We start from the raw sequence: 18,033 nt of genomic DNA, 5'->3' as shown, positions 1-18,033 counted from the left end.
ACAGTTGCTAGGAAAGAAATCCAAATGGGAATGAAGGAAGTGAATCTTTAGAGACATATTGCAGCCAAGTTTCTTATACTTCATCAACATGTCTTCTACTAGTTCCTTATAGTTTTCTGCCCTAACATTTCCGAGGAAGTTTGTAGAAACTAGGCGAAAAGCATTCCATGCTTGTTTCGCGTCACCTTCCAGCAAGTTGTTGAACCGGTCATCTTTGAAAAGCTCTCGAATCTGAGGACCCACAAAAACTCCCTCTTTAATCTTTGCTTCGCTGAGTCGAGGGAATTTTTCATGCAGGTATCGGAATGCTGGCAAAGTCCGGTCAATGGCTTTCACGAAGTTCTTCATCAAACCTAGTTTGATGTGAAGGGGTGGTAGCAAGATTTTCTGAGCCTCAACCAGAGTTGGGTGTTGGATATTCTTCTCTCCAATGGCTACATTCTGCCTGTGAGTCCATTCCTTCCTCATGTAGTGCATTTCCCTTGCTCGGCTGTCCCACTCGCATAAGAAACACATGTATTTTGTATATTCTTGCTGCAGTCCCATTAAAAGGGCAACTACCTTCAAATCACCACAGAGGTGCCAGCTGTACTTGTTATACTCAATGGAATTCAGTAGCTGCCTTAAGTTATCGTATGTCTCTTTCATGTGGACAGCATACGCTACTGGAATAGATGGAAGAATGTTTCCATTGTGCAAAAGCACAGCCTTGAGACTCAGTTTCGAAGAGTCCACAAATAGTCTCCATTCTTGTGGGTCATGAGTGATTTTTAAAGCATTCATGAGGCCCTCAATATCGGAACAGAATATCAGATTACTTTCCTTTCTGAAGAAAGGCTCCAATTGCTGGTGGCGCTTTCGATATGCAGTAATTGTGACATCTTCTTCTAGAAGATTCCATTGTTGGAGTCTTGATCCTAGCAATTCTGCCTTGTTCTTTGATAAGTCCAAATCACGAATCAGGTCATTTAGTTCTTCCTGTGTTATTCTGTGTGGGGTTGATGATGCACCACAGTGAAAATCTGGATCACTGCATGCTGATGGACCAGGAGAAGAACAGGTCGACTCACCTTTGTCTTCGTCAGATGAATCAAGAGAATATTCTGCTGGAGGTTCTGGAATAGGAAGTCCCTCACCATGTGGAACTGGTCTCAATGCAGACGGAATGTTTGGGTAGACTATTCTCGACTTCTTTCGCTTCGTTATTCCGCCGGAAAGAGGAGGAACCAAGCAGAAGTAACAGTCATTTAGGTGGTTGCTTGGCTCTCTCCACACCATTGGGACTGCAAACGGCATTGATGACCTTTTGCAATTCAACCACTGTGAAAGCTGTCTTGTACATGTAGCACAGCATATATGCGGAGCCCAAGGCTTGTCTTGGTCACCAACCTTGCATCCGAAGTAAAGATGATATGCCTTCTTCACTTGAGAATTGATACTTTTCTTCTGGTTGGCAAATGTCACTTCCCCACAAATATAGCAAAAATTGTCCGCGGTATTAACACACTTTCGAGGCATTACTGTTCTTTATTGTACGTAAATGGATAAAAAAAAATAATAAGTTTTATGTAACAGTAGCTTGAACTGTCTCGCACAACGTCTAAAATATTTTAAATGCTGAACCTATCTGATTGGGCTTTATATAGTACACTGCTTACGTCAGCTTCAGCAGCCGCCTGGCATTAGTATAATAGGCCTACACATGTATAGTACACTTCTGACGTCAACTTACTTCAGCAGCCGCATGGCATTAGTATTGCATTGCATCAGAAAATGATGCAATCAACTGTGGATGATGTGAGCATGATGGTATTATGCAATGTTACATCATTATTCCGGATGTTGCTGCAGTCCTACTGGAGAAATTTACACAGTGAAACATAGAAAATGAGGTATATGAATATCTTCAAAACGAGAGCCAATACAAATTTTTCACGGTTATATTCGTGTTCGGCACACCAAAATACTACAGATTAGGGCCTTTTCAAGTCAGTAATGATTTCACTGTTGACCAGTGTAATCGGTTGAATAATTTACGGCCCCTCATACTAGTTTACCTTTCGTCGCGGATTTTAAAAGTACGTTAACAAAGTTTTCTCTGATAGATTTATCTTTTTATGAAATTCAACGAGTGATTCAATTTCATATCTGCAGTATGTCATTGGTGTAAATCCTTATTTTTTATACGCTACTTTGTGAATGTGCCATGCTTGATCAATAGCATTTATTGGATATTCTCCTGGTTTTGGTTGATCTCGTTCGTCAAGTCGGATATGAAGTCGGGTTCCAGGACCACAACAATTATATCCAGGGAGATGTTATTCTGCTGGATATTTTGCTCATGGAGCTCCTGGTAATTGTCTTAATGAAGCACCTGTTTTCCTTGACTTGTCAGGGGATATAAATTTGTATTTTTGGTACCACGTTTCACACACTTGCCTGTAAGGGCGCGCTTTTTAGCTTTTGTTATTATTGTTGTTGCTTCACTTGCTGGGTTGGATGCTCTGCATCAAACACATTATAAATCCTTATTATTAATTATATTTGAACAACATGGATGTTATTGATTTTTCAGCGACACGAAAGTAAGAGCCAGTAAAACATCATCCAGCACTACCACATTCTATCAGATCAATTATCATAGGTTTTTCCGGGTCTGGTAAGATGCAAATTGTTACCTAATTTGATAATGAGATGACTCAAGTGGGATAAATTATATTAAGTGGTACTATCCGTAGATAATCAGAGATGCTACGATGTATTTGAAGATTTTAATAAAAATGCAAATTATTGGGCGAGGATGGTAATGGTATTATTGATTTTATCACCGATATTGTTGAAGCCCCATCTGTGGATAACCTCGTTGGATTTATTAATAATTTCGTAGTATATGATGATATGATGCTATACAAACAATCAAATCCAGCTGGTATTTTTCTCGAGACAGGCACAAAAACACAGACGTGATTTATGTTACTCAGCGATATATATAAATACATAAAGTGATCAGAGATAACTAATATTTTAGTTGTGTTTAATGGAGTTGATACACATACTCAGCGAAATATTCATCAAACTTGGTGTTCAGGGGATATGGATGATTAAGTATAAAAATTTGCTTTTAAAAACACAACCTACTACAAATGGATGTATAACAATATATTTACATGATCCTCGGTGTCGATATCGTGTAGGTCTTGATAAAATTTTCGGTTGAGAGATAGCAGCAGGGAGGGTGCGATCAAAAATGAATATCCGACTGGTAAACAAACACACACACAAATTTGAAAACACGAGCGACAAAGATAAAATAACATAAAGGGGCTAATCAAATTATAGAAATCTCCGTCCGCTAGAGGCTTCGGTTTGACGTTATTGACCTTGCATTTTTCATTTTCGTAGGAAGCTTTTTTTTCGTGAATGGACTCTTCTATAAAATGGTTTGTACACCCTCCCTGTTGCTTGACATGAATGTGCTGTACCATCAAGTTGGCATAGAAGGCATGCTTGTAAAAACTGATGAGAAGCACTCACATACACATAAGCTTTAAATATTTTAAACGTATATGAATCCTGATCAAGATATAACTGGGTATTTTCAAAAACAACTTTAATCATTAGTACATAATACATTGTAAAGATAGAGATACACCATGCCTAGACTACCTGTTTGTCGTCCTTCTTATAAGACGAATACTTTATTAGCGATCTGAAACCGGTAGACTACGTTCTATATGCGAGACCACGGGTATATGAGTGGTCGAAGGTACTCGCCTCTACAGATCACTTAAACATCTCACTTATGTCCGCATGAGTTTGAGCTTTGGCTCGACCAACGTAGGTTTGGGAGATAGTTTGCTAGTCACTATACGTGCGCCCGTGGTTTTTCCAAGGATCTTCCCGCCCTATGTATTGGCGTTTATGCATAGCCTATAAATTGCTTTAAACATAACAAACAAACAAAGAGACAAGACACTTGATTTGTAATGCTTTAGGTCATTTGCATGACAACATGATTAACTTGTTCTGATCTAATAGAATGGCTTGGATGGCATCTTACGTAACATATTCTATACTTTATTATGTCGGTTGCTATTTAGCATCTTCTAAGTTTACACAATCAGAGAAAAGTACTTAATGGTCCTAATCGGTCAATGATAATGAGTAACTCTAGTCATCTGTCCAACATTTCATCACGAGTCATTACAATTATATTGTCGCCTCTTAAAAAGGAATTTCTGCTGTAAGTCTTGCCATGAATAAATGTTGGAAACACGATTAGCACAATGTCAAATAAGATTTCTTTATTTCAGATTGCTCGATTCCAGTGCAAACGTTTGTCTTTCCGCTGTGTGTATCAACACATATGATTATTTCGGAGGTTATTCCTTTTATGTGTGTATAAAAGCCTGATTGATTACTCTTGCAGACATAAAGAATTTATTCTGTTGTTAGCGTAAGTGCAATCAAGAAATTCCCCTACATTAATGGGTCAAGTATAATATATAGAATATCTTGGATGGCATCTTATATATATATATATATATATATATATATATATATATATATATATATATATATATATATATATATATATATATATATATATATATGGAGTATTTTTGTGCTGGATGATTTTATTGCAAATGTCTTAATCATTCATGGGTCTATCTATTCTAAAAACAATGTCTTGTTTATGTTTTGTGAACCGATATTCAGAATTCGAGAAAATGAGAGCAACGCCACAGCAACCATATTAACATTTTTGTTTTTATCTATTTCATTTTCCAGTCAGGTATTTAGAATATTGTGCACTACTGTGCTACTAATTGAAGTTATGTTTATCTTTTGGACATTCAGAAATGCATTAAAAATTAAATTTCTAGATGTTATTTCTAGTTATTGTATATGTCATATCCTTTATTAATATACGTGGAAATTACCTGGATGAACGCTGTTCCGTGAGAATATTGAGCGTAATTTATTTGTTGTCGACTGGTGATGTTTTGTCGTTTACTTATATTATCTTCAAGGTGTTGCTGTTTTCTAAACTACAGAATATAACATAATATATCATAACGTTAAATATAACAGGGGCTTGTAATTTACATACATTATATTATTACCAGCAAAAATACCGATAGCTGATATATAAATTCATATGTATATATACACTTAAACACAGACACACAGTACATTGATAACTAAGAAGTCGAATCAACACTGTTCTCTGCAGGATGAGAAACCAATCTTCGCATATACTATTAATTACAATAATGTTAACATAATTCATTGCTTGGTTGGTTTATTTCTAAACGGAAGGTTAATGTTTCGAACCTCATGTTTACCATATGACAAATTCGTATAAATACATAGATCACACCGGACAATGGATCTCAAAACTTCATCATTATCATCATCATCATCATTATTATTATTGTTATTATACAGTATTAAAGATACGTTGCTATGTAATAGCAGAATAAAACAACCTGAGTGACAGAATGAGCTTATGACAATGTCCTATTGAAGAAAAATGAGAATAATCTTACACTGAAGATACAAATAAAAACAAACTAATGATTTTTTTTAGAAAGCATAAATGTGAGATTTTGACTGCGGCAATCAGGTTAATTCCTGATGCAAATGGTGGCTTTTGTACTGAACCATCACTGCCACCAACCCCTAAATTTTACATTAATTTTTGACATCTAAGAGCAATTTTGAATATATTCCTATGACAAGGGAGCTGAAAGAATCAATATGTGCCTTATGCATGAATCAAGGTCCATAGTACTATAACAAATCAGCATACTTTTCATCATCCCTCAAACATCTAGATTTTTAGATATTTACCTCTGTAGCAGACACACGTAGATTCTCATTTGCAGCCCAAGTTACGCATTTGATCTCCAATGCTCATCTAACTGTGACAGGCAGTCACCAACAAGCTAGCCCATTTCCAAGCCTAACTCAAAGTAAATCTAAACCACATTACATATTTAGCTTCTGTGTGAATTTATAAATTATAAATCCTAGGCGTGTGATAACTAGGTCCATGACTTAAAAATTAGGGAGGTGTCAAAATACGAAACTATCGAATGAGACTTTAGTTCAGCAAAAAGGGCCCTGGGAAAAGAACCTGGTTTCGTGAATGACTATAATACAAAAGTCACGTGGAGCTTGCATCCAAATGTCCGAATTCAGGACATATCAACATCATCTTTAAGAAAGATTTGCGTCCTGCCCTCTTGGCATGTGATGGGCTCCTGTCATGTCTACCACGCGGACGGAGGCTTTACGTTATGAATATTTATGCAAATGTTTATGGCAAAATTTGAAATTTATGATTTACAAACGCATTTTAAGTTTTAGATAGAAAAACAAACTGTTAATGTTTTTGCTAGATAAATAAATAAATCAGGGATGAAGATTTATATAGCTGATCAACCCATTTAAAAGCATCTTATGGATATACTAAAAGAACAAGTAATACGATCATAAAGTCGTAAAAATTTGGGAAGAATTAATAAAGGAAATGTAAACAGTCAGCACTAAAAGCCTTAGCAAATCTTTCATGATATAAAGAAACTATTTTACATTTTGCTGTGATAGCAATTAATGTGAATTTCACAAAGTGACAAATATGCTAAGGTCATCATTCCTAAAATTTTGTGAAAAGTTTAACATTCTTTAACAGTCAGAGTTTCGAAGAGAGAAGGAAGGCTGAATATATCGATAATTCGATCATATCACAAGATCTATGAACATAATACATATAGGTGAAATGGATAATATTACCCACTGTTTCCTTGCCATTTTACATCCTCCTTTTGACCAGGAGATAAGCAAAAGTACAAAGCGGATGTTCGGCTACATTGAATATTTAGTAATGAAGGCAGGAATGTATCAATCAAGACAAGAAAGCCCCTTTATAGAGTTGCACATAATGAGTGAACAAAAAGTAAAAACGCTTTTGTAACTAAAGGCAACATGAAAAATACTGATGGCACGTTTTGATTTTGTATGCATTTGTATCTCTGAACTATATATACACCGAATGGTCATCTTTATCAGGTGTCTCAAAGTCAAACCATCCTGAGGGCCGCATGTGGGCATTTTCGATGGCCCTACCATTATTATCTCTCAGATGTGACGCCAGTCATGTTGCAGGCCACATCACACGGCTTGGCGGGGCCCATGAAGTCCGAGGGCCGCATGTTTGAGACCCCTGATCTATATATACTGTTATAATATGGTGGTTCAGATAAAGTCATTGGTTTGGACATGCCCCATAACAGTATTCTGCATCCATAAATTTGAACTTTATTACATCTCCGTGACCGTGTATAAATAGTTAACATTACATTAGTTAAGAAAAAGGAAACGTCTCATGTTGATCGTATATAACGGAATTGAAAAGTATCATTATGATGTAATAGACAACATAACCAGACTGGTATTAGAAAAAGATTAAGCAAACACCGTGAGAATAAATGCATCTAGAAAACGTGTTTTAAAACATTTCTATAGGCATGAAACGTTATCAGGCCACAAAAGCCCATGCTATATTCTCGACAACTCGACTATGTCGGACAATAACACAGTGGTAAAATATACAAATTGTCATCATAGATTGAAAGTCCTATATGTCATTTGTTGCAGCTTTGAAATTGTCGTAATTATGCAAACTGTACTAGCCACGCACCACGAAAATGTAATGCGGCCTCATATAAAAGTAGCACATTCAGGATGATGAAAACAGGGTTTGATTGCATATTGGTGTTTCAAAACTTGCTGCGTATCAAAGTGAGACTAGCACACCAAAATGAAAAATGTAAGTTGTTTATGTTGTGTCTAGTTTGGTGCTGAATTCTTATTTCCTTCAAATTATTTAAAATCAAGTGATTGTTTTCCCTGGAAATCCAAACGTACTCTAAATTAATTTTTGGACAATGGCATTTACCAAAATTATACTTAATTCCAAAACTGGAATAATATTTTCTGTAGTTCAAATAGAGACTGTCGACACATCATTACAACGCTGACTATTGCATACGTCATCTCCTTCCATCTTGTGATTCACTTATAACTTTTCATTGACTGGACTAGTGTTTTTAAATTCTTGGATTACACTTTGGATTTAATTCCCAATACCATAAGTTCTTTTTTATTTTTTAACTTTGTAGTCTAAGGAAATAAATTATTTGTTAAATTTTAGAAAGTTTGTTGTATTCACTCTTTTATGTCACTTATTTTAAGAACATAGACTCGTAACGGAAAATTGGTGTGCTCCTCCTTGGAATACGAGTTTTGGCAAAAATATTTCAGAAAACTTTGTTTTTGAAATTTAAATTTCCCTAGTTTCAGAATATTTTAAGTCCCAAGTATTATTTTGCATTTTAGAGATCTTTCTTTCAAATCCTGTCAAGGAACAGAGCGTTTGAAAAAAGACGAATTGATTCAGCTTGCCAGAAAATATGATCTTTCCGAGGCAAACGCTAATTTGACGTAAGAAGAAACGAAAAACATTTTGGTCCAGTATTTGGTGGAAAAGAATGTTTTGGATAAAAATGCGTTGGTTTCGATCAGTAAGTCTGTATCAGACTCTGACATAAAAGTAAAGGAATTAAAATTAAAATACAAGATAGACTTAGAATTAAGAAGCTGCAACTTTAGAAAGGAAAAGAAGAAAAACAAATGCAGTTGCAATTCGAGAAAAGGAAAGAACAAATGCAGCTACCGAAAGAACAAATATTATAGGTGAAAGAGGAGAGAGAGAGAAACAAATGCAGTTACAATCGGAGAAAATGGAGAGGCAGACGGATGCAAATTCAAAAAGAGTAGGAAGAGAAGTAATATCAAGTTAGAATAAAAGCAATTAGAGATGGCATTCGTAATGCACGTTCCTACTTTACATACACATTTAAGGTTTGGTGCTACTAAGAATTTTAGGTTAGTACCCCCTTTTAGAGCAAAAGAAGTTGACAAATATTTTCCTTATTTTGAAATAATTGCTGAAAATTTGAAATGGCCAAGGGAGCATTGGACTGAATTGTTACAGCGTGCACCTTTTGGCAAAGCCCGAGACTTATATTCATCCCTGTCAGTACGGTAGGGTGTTGACTATGATTTGGTGAAGGAATACATCTCAAAAGGTTTTAAGTTAGTCCACGAGGCTTATCGGCAACAATTCAGGAACTTTAAAAAAGAAGCTGGACAAACACATGTTGAATTTGCTAGGGAAAAGAGCAGTTATTTTGATAAGTGGTGCTTAGCCAAGAAAGTTCATAAAGAATACGAAAATGTAAGATAACTCGTATTACTTTGAAGAGTTCAAGACCTGTGTCCATAGTGACATTAAGTCTTATCTTGATAAGCTACAGACGAATATTCCTTAACTCATCAGGTTTCTTTTGTAAGCAAGTCTTCCACTCAGCAGTCTTCTGGTAGAAAAGTATTTCAGCCTAATACAAGCCTTTCTAAATTTCAATCTGGCACGACTTTATGAAATCAAGTGTCTGATATGAATGATCAAAAATCATTATCTCTTCCTACGTGTACCTATTGCAAGAAGAAAGGACACATTATTTCTGATTGCTACAAACTGAAAAAAAAGCAACAGAATCACGACAAACCTATTCAAATATTCGTATTTCTAAGAAGCCAAGGTCACGGTCATGTATTGACAGCAATACATTTGTTGGGTCTAATAAACCCCAGTCTGATTTTATGAGCATTATGAACCATTCATGTCGAAGGGTTCAGTATCACTTCTTGGGAATTTCGGCCAATCCCATCCCTATTAAATTTTTAAGGGACGAAGGAGCTTCTCAGGGTCTTTTATTATCAGGTAATTTGCCTTTGTCTGAGAAGTTTTCTTCTAATGAGAGTGTCCTTATTCAGGGAGTAGAGTGCGGCTTTGTTAATGTTCCTCTCCGTTGTGTAAATTTATCATCAGACTTAGTCTCAGGACCTGTTAAAGTCGGAACTGTGTATTCCTTTTCCGTTGAGGGCATTCATCTATTACTAGGCAAGAACCTAGATGGAAATAAGGTTGTGGTTAATCCACTTGTAACTGATAAGCCTTGTTTGGATTAGAAAGTCTATCTAATTGAAAAAGAATCCTCTGTATTGGTCAGGCTTTTAATGAAGTCACTTTCACTCCTTGTTTGGATTAATTAATGGGTACAGATCACAGTGATCCTCTTTTAACTACTCATTCTCTTTATTCTAATCAGGGCGACAAACGACAGTCACATGTCATTGAACAGGAAAAAGATCCCGAGATCTCCTGCTTGTTTCAAATGGCCATTAGTGAAACTGAAGCCACAGAAGTAACTGTTTGTTATTTCATTAAAAATGGAATTCTTATGCAAATATTGAGACCTCCTGAGGTACCTGCTTGTGACGATTGGTCGGTGAACTATCAAATTGAAGTTCCAAAATCATACTTGTTTTATTAATTCTTTGATTATAATTTGGATTCAATTTCCAATATCGTAAGTTCATTTTTCGTATTTAACTTTGTAGTCTAGGGAAATACATTATTTGTTAACTTTTACAAAGCTTGTTGTCTTTACTCTTTCCTGTTACTTTTTTGAAGAACTCATAACAGGTAAAAGAACAACTTTGTAGAGATTTGTATGTTGATGGATAATTCATTACAACATCTAGTGAAAATTTAAATCATGACAAATGTATAAAAATAGTGACTCTTGGTTTTATAAATATTACATTTTTGAAGAAATACATTTACCTCTTTGAATGACTGCATAATTTTGAACGATATAATGACACGTCAATGCCACACTAAGAAATTAGGTTTATTAGTGTTATTGCTTGTTATATATCATTGATAATGACCAGTATGTACAAAATATGATGCCATAATTCAAATTTAACACATGAGAGGACCTTCGTGATTACTAGGTGAAAATACACATAAACTGATCCTTTTAATTAATTTAGAGGAGTTCATCTGAACGTAGAAGATCTATTTTGGTAGTCGTTCTTTTGAATTGACATTGTCTTGTTCTTCCTGTATCAAACGTTCATCATTAGATTGTGAGTTCCTGGATGCGAGGACCTCAAAATCTAGGACCATGCCCTGCCATCCTATCCTCATCAGTTTCATTAGGCAGTACGTTTAACTTTTCATATGGTGTCTGTACAGTGTTCATGTTTCCAAAGGGGTCAGCAGCATAATGATCTTATTAACATTCAGTTTTGTTTGCAGACTGATATGCGCTTCCACACATTTGTGCTCAGTCTGCCAAAAACCACACTTGCTTTTCAATTTTAGGGTTGATTTCCATCGTCGATGTGGACAGTACAGAACAGCAATGTGAACTTACCCACTGTCTGGAGGGTATGACAATTGAATGTTATGGTAGACTATATCTGCGGCTTCTTCTTGCAGGTTGGCACATCACCTCTATCTTGAGGTGTTGAATAAAGCTGTAGAAAAGTGGTTAATATTCTGTTTCATGTTAGACTTGGATTTGGTATTATGGTAACAATCGTCAGCCAACAGTACATCACTGACAGTCACTTCCTATAATTTCGTCTTTCTCGAAAGTCTACTCCGATTGAAAAGCTTGCCATTAGTTTATCTTTCGATATCGATCACAGTGTCAGAGGTACGGTAAGCTCCAGATAGCATTGCAGAAAACATCATACTAAAGATATCTTGGACCATCACCCATCCTTTTTCGACTCCATATTGCCAAGAAACCGTTCACTTAATAAACAGTCGTCTACGACGGAAATGGGCATACCTTCATGGAATTGCAAGTAAAAGGAATTTCACTGGGCATTTAAATACCCCATGATCCTCCTAACGATCTCATGACGGACTGTATCAAATGCTTCTGTCAGATCCGTGGACGAGATGGAGGTTTGATACTGGCGCCTCTGAGCTAACGAGCTGCAAGCAATATATATGTGATTCCTCGTACTTTCCTGAAGTCATAAAGGCAGTCAAACATGAACTCTTGATATATATGATTCATTGGATGATTCAGGAAAATTCTGGCAAGGATTTCGCCAGATCGACAAATTCTAAGATATGTTCACTCATGTGGAGAGAGAGAGAGAGAGAGAGAGAGAGAGAGAGAGAGAGTTGTGAAATGAAGATAAATCAAATTTGCCTAAATATTACGTTATTGGTTTGAATAAAGTACATACAACTCAATTAGTAACTTAATGGAAAGCAAAGTAGTTTCAGAAGTAATATAGCCACTGTGGTGTTAAAATTAGTACCACCACTCCTGCGATATCATTAGGCTTCCACTGAGAAGAATAAGGTCAAATCCTGAGTAAGTTTTTCAAGAAAACAAGACTCTGCAGATAAAGGATAAGTTAAACGTGAAAAAGTAAACTTAGATTCTACGCTTCACTTTTCTCTACACCAACAGAACAAGCTGAGATGTGAATCTGTTTAATATTCATTTAAAGTACTCCATAGGGTTTTAACTTTTTGAGGTTACATTTGATTTCTAAATGAAATTTTTGCCATGTAAATATATTTGGATAATATTAAACTTACCAAATAATGTCGATCTACCTGTCTTTGAACCTTTTCTTCCCCAGCTTACATTTAATATCTAATTAATAACAACTTGTACAAATAGTTATACTGGTTATTCATTAGTATTAATATCATACTAAATACATTTTCACATAACATTAGCAATATGCTCAGTTTGTTTGATTGCAAATGGAACCGATACAATATAGTAATATATTCAATTACATATTAAATATAGCATGTACTGGAATCAACAGAGAGCAATGGTGTTTACACCATTAGTTATATGTGACCTTGCCCTACTGGTAAGAGTGTCCGCCTCAGATGCGATAGGTCGTGGGTTTGATCCCCGGCTGAGTCATACCAAAGACTTACAAAAATGGTACAAACAGTTGCCTAGCTTAAGAGGTTAGTGTTAGATCTGGTCCGCATGGTGTCAGGGTAATGTGACTGGGTATGATGCCCCATTGCTAGACATCACTATAAACTGCCACACTGCAGACATCGTAGCGATTTGACTGAAAAAATTGTTAAAGCTACGTTGAAAATCTAGATCACACACATACACACAATACACATGACCTATACATTTCCCCACTTCGTGACCTTACGACATATTCTTGGATTGGACCGTGACTCACTAGGCGGAAGAACTGTACACGAAGCAGTTGTAATCTGCATTATGCAGCTGACAAGATGGATCGCATATGTGTTGCGCCTTTGCTAATGTGTTTGTTTTATGTGGAGAAAAGTGACGGATGCAATAGTAAGTAAAACTATTTGTTTCGAGCGTAAATTCATATCTTTTTATTTTATCATTAATAATCGCAGTTTATGAGACCTTTCACAATATCACATGAATCTTTTAAAATGTTGTAGCCAGTCCACAAATTAATTTTATATATATATATATATATATATATATATATATATATATATATATATATATATATATATATATATATATATATATATAGCAGCATCTCTTATACAGTACAAACCTCGTTATCGAAATCTGTATTTTCCTATCAGCTTATGATAATTAATTTCAAACTGTCGTTACAGTGTTATTAAATTATCCACAAATATTCCTCACAAAATGAAACATGATACAGCTTGTGGAGGGTCAGGTGTGAATAAGTCGAAGATGTCGGCAAAGTTGCTATTTCTGTGCAGGCATTTATTATTAATATCACGCCCACTATATCACATGATGTGTTGATTCTGTCACACAAGACTTTAATCATTTCCTCTTGACTTCCTCCCTTGGGTTAAATACGACCTGAAAAAGATTTTTCTGAAAAATAGGTAATTTGCACTACAAGGAAACGTACACTGGTTTGTTTTCTTTGCAAATAAAAGCTTGAAATCGTCATCCTCATGAGAAGATTCAATGACTATCCATCGTCAGATCAAGGTATTTAAATGTTTTCTATTTCCGTTTTGGCCTATATCATGGCAATTGTTACCTACAAAATTTACAGAGATTACAATTATTAAGATCTGAAAGAATCGGGCAGTTGAGGGTATTACATCATGTTGTACATTGTTGCGACAACAATGAACCGAAGCACAATTTTGTTCATGAAAATGAAGATAAATCGGCATCAGTTGCTGATAATAAACCCGCTTTATTAGATATTCTGAATCAGGGCTAGTCGTATTAAATGGGGTGTTCTGGTTCAATGTTATCCAAATTTTGTTAGTTGTGTTATTATAAGAGAAAGTATGTCTGTTTCTCATATCTAGCTCACGCGTCTGAACCACCTTAACAGCTCACGCTTTATATGCATTACAATTGCAGTGGACTGGTGCTGTATTCGTCGCGACAACTGTTGTACTTGTGAAAATCATTCGGTTGTTCAAGACAGTTGATTTCATTCACTTGCATAAAGCAAAAACAAAATTATCAAGAATCTATAGTAACAGCTCTGTTGTAAACTTCCTTATCGCAGGTGCTCCATCTGTTTTAGGCCACATAATACATAAGCCACTCAACAATCGTGTGCGTAATAAGTGGAGTTTGCATAAGTACCTTAGAAATGTTTTATGTTGAGTAAGTATATTACACATATATTTGATATCCCATGGATGCAAAAGACTGCTGGCAGAAAAGCAGTGTAGTTTGACTGTAGCTTTAGCATGGTACACATATGCATACATATGGTAAACATGGTAGACATATGTTTGACCAGCAATGTCATCCCTACCTGTAATAGTAAGCACATTGATCTACCAATCGGGGTGAGTAGCATGACAAGTGCCGCCTTCGATCTCGCCTAGCGGGTAGAAATATATATGAACAGTGTTGGATGGAAAATGCTTGTATTGACTTAATATGGAAAACAAGTTTTTCAATAGTATTTGACGGTCTTTTAGCATAAAAAACGTTATATCGCTGATGAACGATCTAAAGTGTCAAGTTCCACTAGCATCACTTCCTGAGTATAATGATAGTGTTCCGTTGGTATGAATTTAAAGCGTTCAACTATAACCAGCGTACGGTGGTTGACAGGTTCATCTTGCGGATTACTAACGTGATGTTTTGACAAGTGCGATATTCCAAGCTTAAATATGGGATCAAATCAGCCTTGAAACAATTGGTACTTGAGCCAGGCAAGCTTATATCTTCATGACAATCCATCAGAAATTTCTACCGCTGGTGTATCAGTAAGAAAGACTGCTTATTTACATCGCGAGGATACATCAACAATAACTACGTAATGCTCGTACACTTCTTGTGCTTTGCTCTTGCTGCTTTTACCAGCCTCATCGTATGGTATATAGAGTATGTGAACCTGGTGAACTGCTCATCTTAGTCAAGCGCATTGTCACGGAACAAACCTAGAGGTTTTGGGATTAGTAAAGGGATATATTCAAGAAATACAATTTATATATTTATGCGTCAGTAAAAATATGCACGAAAATTTAACATTAGTAATTCTGACACCAGAAAGATACAGAAATCAAAGTTTGATCTGGTTCACCATGAAGAGTAAATACATGAGATCTGTAAAAATCTTTAATATAACCGGAGGCAGCTCGGCCGCTGATATTCCTGCGGCTATAAAAATGCAATAATAAATCCCGGTTCAATTAAATTGGGTTTAATTACCAAACCCAAATTTGTACTGTGCATTGGTAACACCGCTAATAAAACGTCTGCAACACGCTCGCAGAAATTATGGGATGTCATAACCCGTTAAGTGTCCATCATTATTGAAGCGCTCTCAGTCGTCTCTTCGGGCTAATTATGAGATGTAATGGAACGTTACTATTTCGACAACATGACTGCACGGCTCATGACAGGTTCATGCTTGTCATCAAAACTGAGCTGCTTTTCTAATAGATTACATGGTAGTGACCAAATAAAATGTGCGCATTCTCTCGCTGCTGCAGTCGATGTTTGAAGAAAAAATACTCTTTACATTTACCTTAAGTAATATGGGTTGCTACATTGGCAAGAACTTCTTGAGTTACATTTCGTATCTCATATAAGCTTCGTTTGCATATTGATTTCAAACATTCTTCTAAGAGACCTTTTTCAGAACACTTTCTTTTACAAATACTGCTCGAGATTGCGTCTCTTTAAAATTAACGGACCTAAAAGCTGATCAGAGCTATACTTTCCGAAAATTGATTAAAGGTGAACTAGAGATTATGTGACTTCAACAAGTTTATCAACTGATCATTCATTGCCGCTTTCAAATTCGTGTCTATTGCTATGGTATACATGCTGTCCTACTACTGTTCCTAATGTCTAGTCGTAATCACCAGACCAAGGCAAAATTTTCTACATTATGCAGTCGATTAAAATACAGTTTTTCCTCCCTCATTTAACTGTAGCTGAGTAAAGACCTTATTAATTTAAGATTATGATACGCTGCCATCTGCAGCATAATTATTATCATCAACAACCTTTGCAATTTTAACGACAATGTGAAACGCATCTTATTTCAGCTTTAAAAGCTTGCTGGTGACCTTTATCTTAAGGCATGATCTCCTGTTTGTGACTCCAGATAATATTCCGTCGCGAACGGGAAATCGGTAACTTTTGAGAGTTATTCAAATGTGTCCCATGCAAGTAATATTGTATGCAACTACAGGAAAAATTCAAAAGGTATATTATCTTTTTTAAATTTTATATTTCCTGAGACGTTTCAAAATGGAAAGCCACAAGAACGTCTCAACATGGAAGAATCATATGCAAATCCTCAAACAGTTCTACAAAGTTTTCTATCTCCATGCTTTTCTTTAGGCGATTCTCAAGCATATCAAAACCACATAGACTACAATGCCTGATGCTAATTGGAAGTCACAAGTAGTACAGTTCTTGTTAACACCAATGCAGAAGCACCATGGGGAGTCGCATCGACAGCTTCGGGTGAAATGTGCCATAATCATAGCTTGTATTTTTTGACTGCAGCAGTTGTGTATAATCTTGCTCCAATCCTTGATTTTGTCATTGCCGCTGTCTTAGCTTTTCATTTGTCCAAGCAGTTCTGGCTGCATTTGTTCGTCTACTTAATAACACGGCAGTTCTTCGAGCTTGTATTCCTTGCATAGTTAAATCCCCAGCAAGCCCTTTATTTCAGGAGCTATCTTAATATCATCTTCAGCTCACGCCGTATCTGGAGATGCGACAAAAGGCCCACGTTTCCTCTCAATCGCTTTGAATGTTCGTGAAATAGGATGGGCAGCCTCAGATATAGCACGTATATCACCCAAAACCGTACTCATGTGTTTTAGCATACTTTGTCGCGCATTAATATCTTTATCTTTGTCTTTAGGCGAAGAAATATCCGCTGTTTCCGTCGTCCCGACTCCGTGCACAACTGATACTATTTTTTCCACACTCAAATGAAAACAATGCAGACGATTTGACTATAGTTAACATTTCTGGGGGCTTTATTCTGTAAGAATCATTTAACATGCAACATTAACAGTTTAGATTTATGGTTGGTCCCATCGACTGGTTACGTTTCCAATTTGATCAGTTTAAATACAATCATGCTTATCGTTTTAAACAAGCTGACGATTAAAAATTGCATCTGTGACACGCGACGCGTGCTAGCGGAATATTTTATTATTGTTGTTTTGTTTGTTTGTTTTTGTTTTGTTGTTGCTTTTCTATTCTTTTTTCAACTCTTTGACCTTCGAACAAGAGAGTTTGTGTCACGCAGCTTTAATGTTTACAAGGGGTCATCGCTCACAGATCTAGATGTATAGAAATGTGTTAAAAATGCAACAGCCTCATTTGCATGCCAGGCAGAAATAAACTTTGCAGTGTCCTCTGCAAGTACAAACTTGCATGCTGACAGCTAATCATCGAACATTAACCATTCTGGTGTAAACGATCGATGCGCGACTACTCTGGGCGGATGTATCGAATAGTGTTAAGATTAGGCAGTGAGTCATTGAAATCTTAATATATGTAATCTTTTAATCCGCACTTAAGTTACACGTTGGTTTACTAATATTTTAATGATATGCAATAACGA

General features: G+C 36.0%; 1 protein-coding gene across 1 annotated transcript in view; it reads left to right on the top strand.

The window, feature by feature from the left end:
• Positions 1–13,228: 13,228 nt before the first annotated feature.
• Positions 13,229–18,033, top strand: part of LOC149793338 (uncharacterized) — a 49,345-nt gene continuing 44,540 nt past the window's right edge. Inside the window, exon 1 of the mRNA XM_089968984.1 lies at positions 13,229–13,298. Coding sequence (XP_089825110.1) covers positions 13,229–13,298 — 70 coding nt within the window. The remainder of the gene's footprint in view (positions 13,299–18,033) is intronic.

This window comes from Sinohyriopsis cumingii, chromosome 8 (assembly GCF_028554795.1).
Source record: "Sinohyriopsis cumingii isolate HCF-2022 chromosome 8, ASM2855479v2, whole genome shotgun sequence".
NCBI classification, from domain to species: Eukaryota; Metazoa; Mollusca; class Bivalvia; order Unionida; family Unionidae; genus Sinohyriopsis; species Sinohyriopsis cumingii.
Note: the sequence above shows the minus strand (reverse complement) of the source record. Positions and strands in the feature narration are given on the sequence as shown.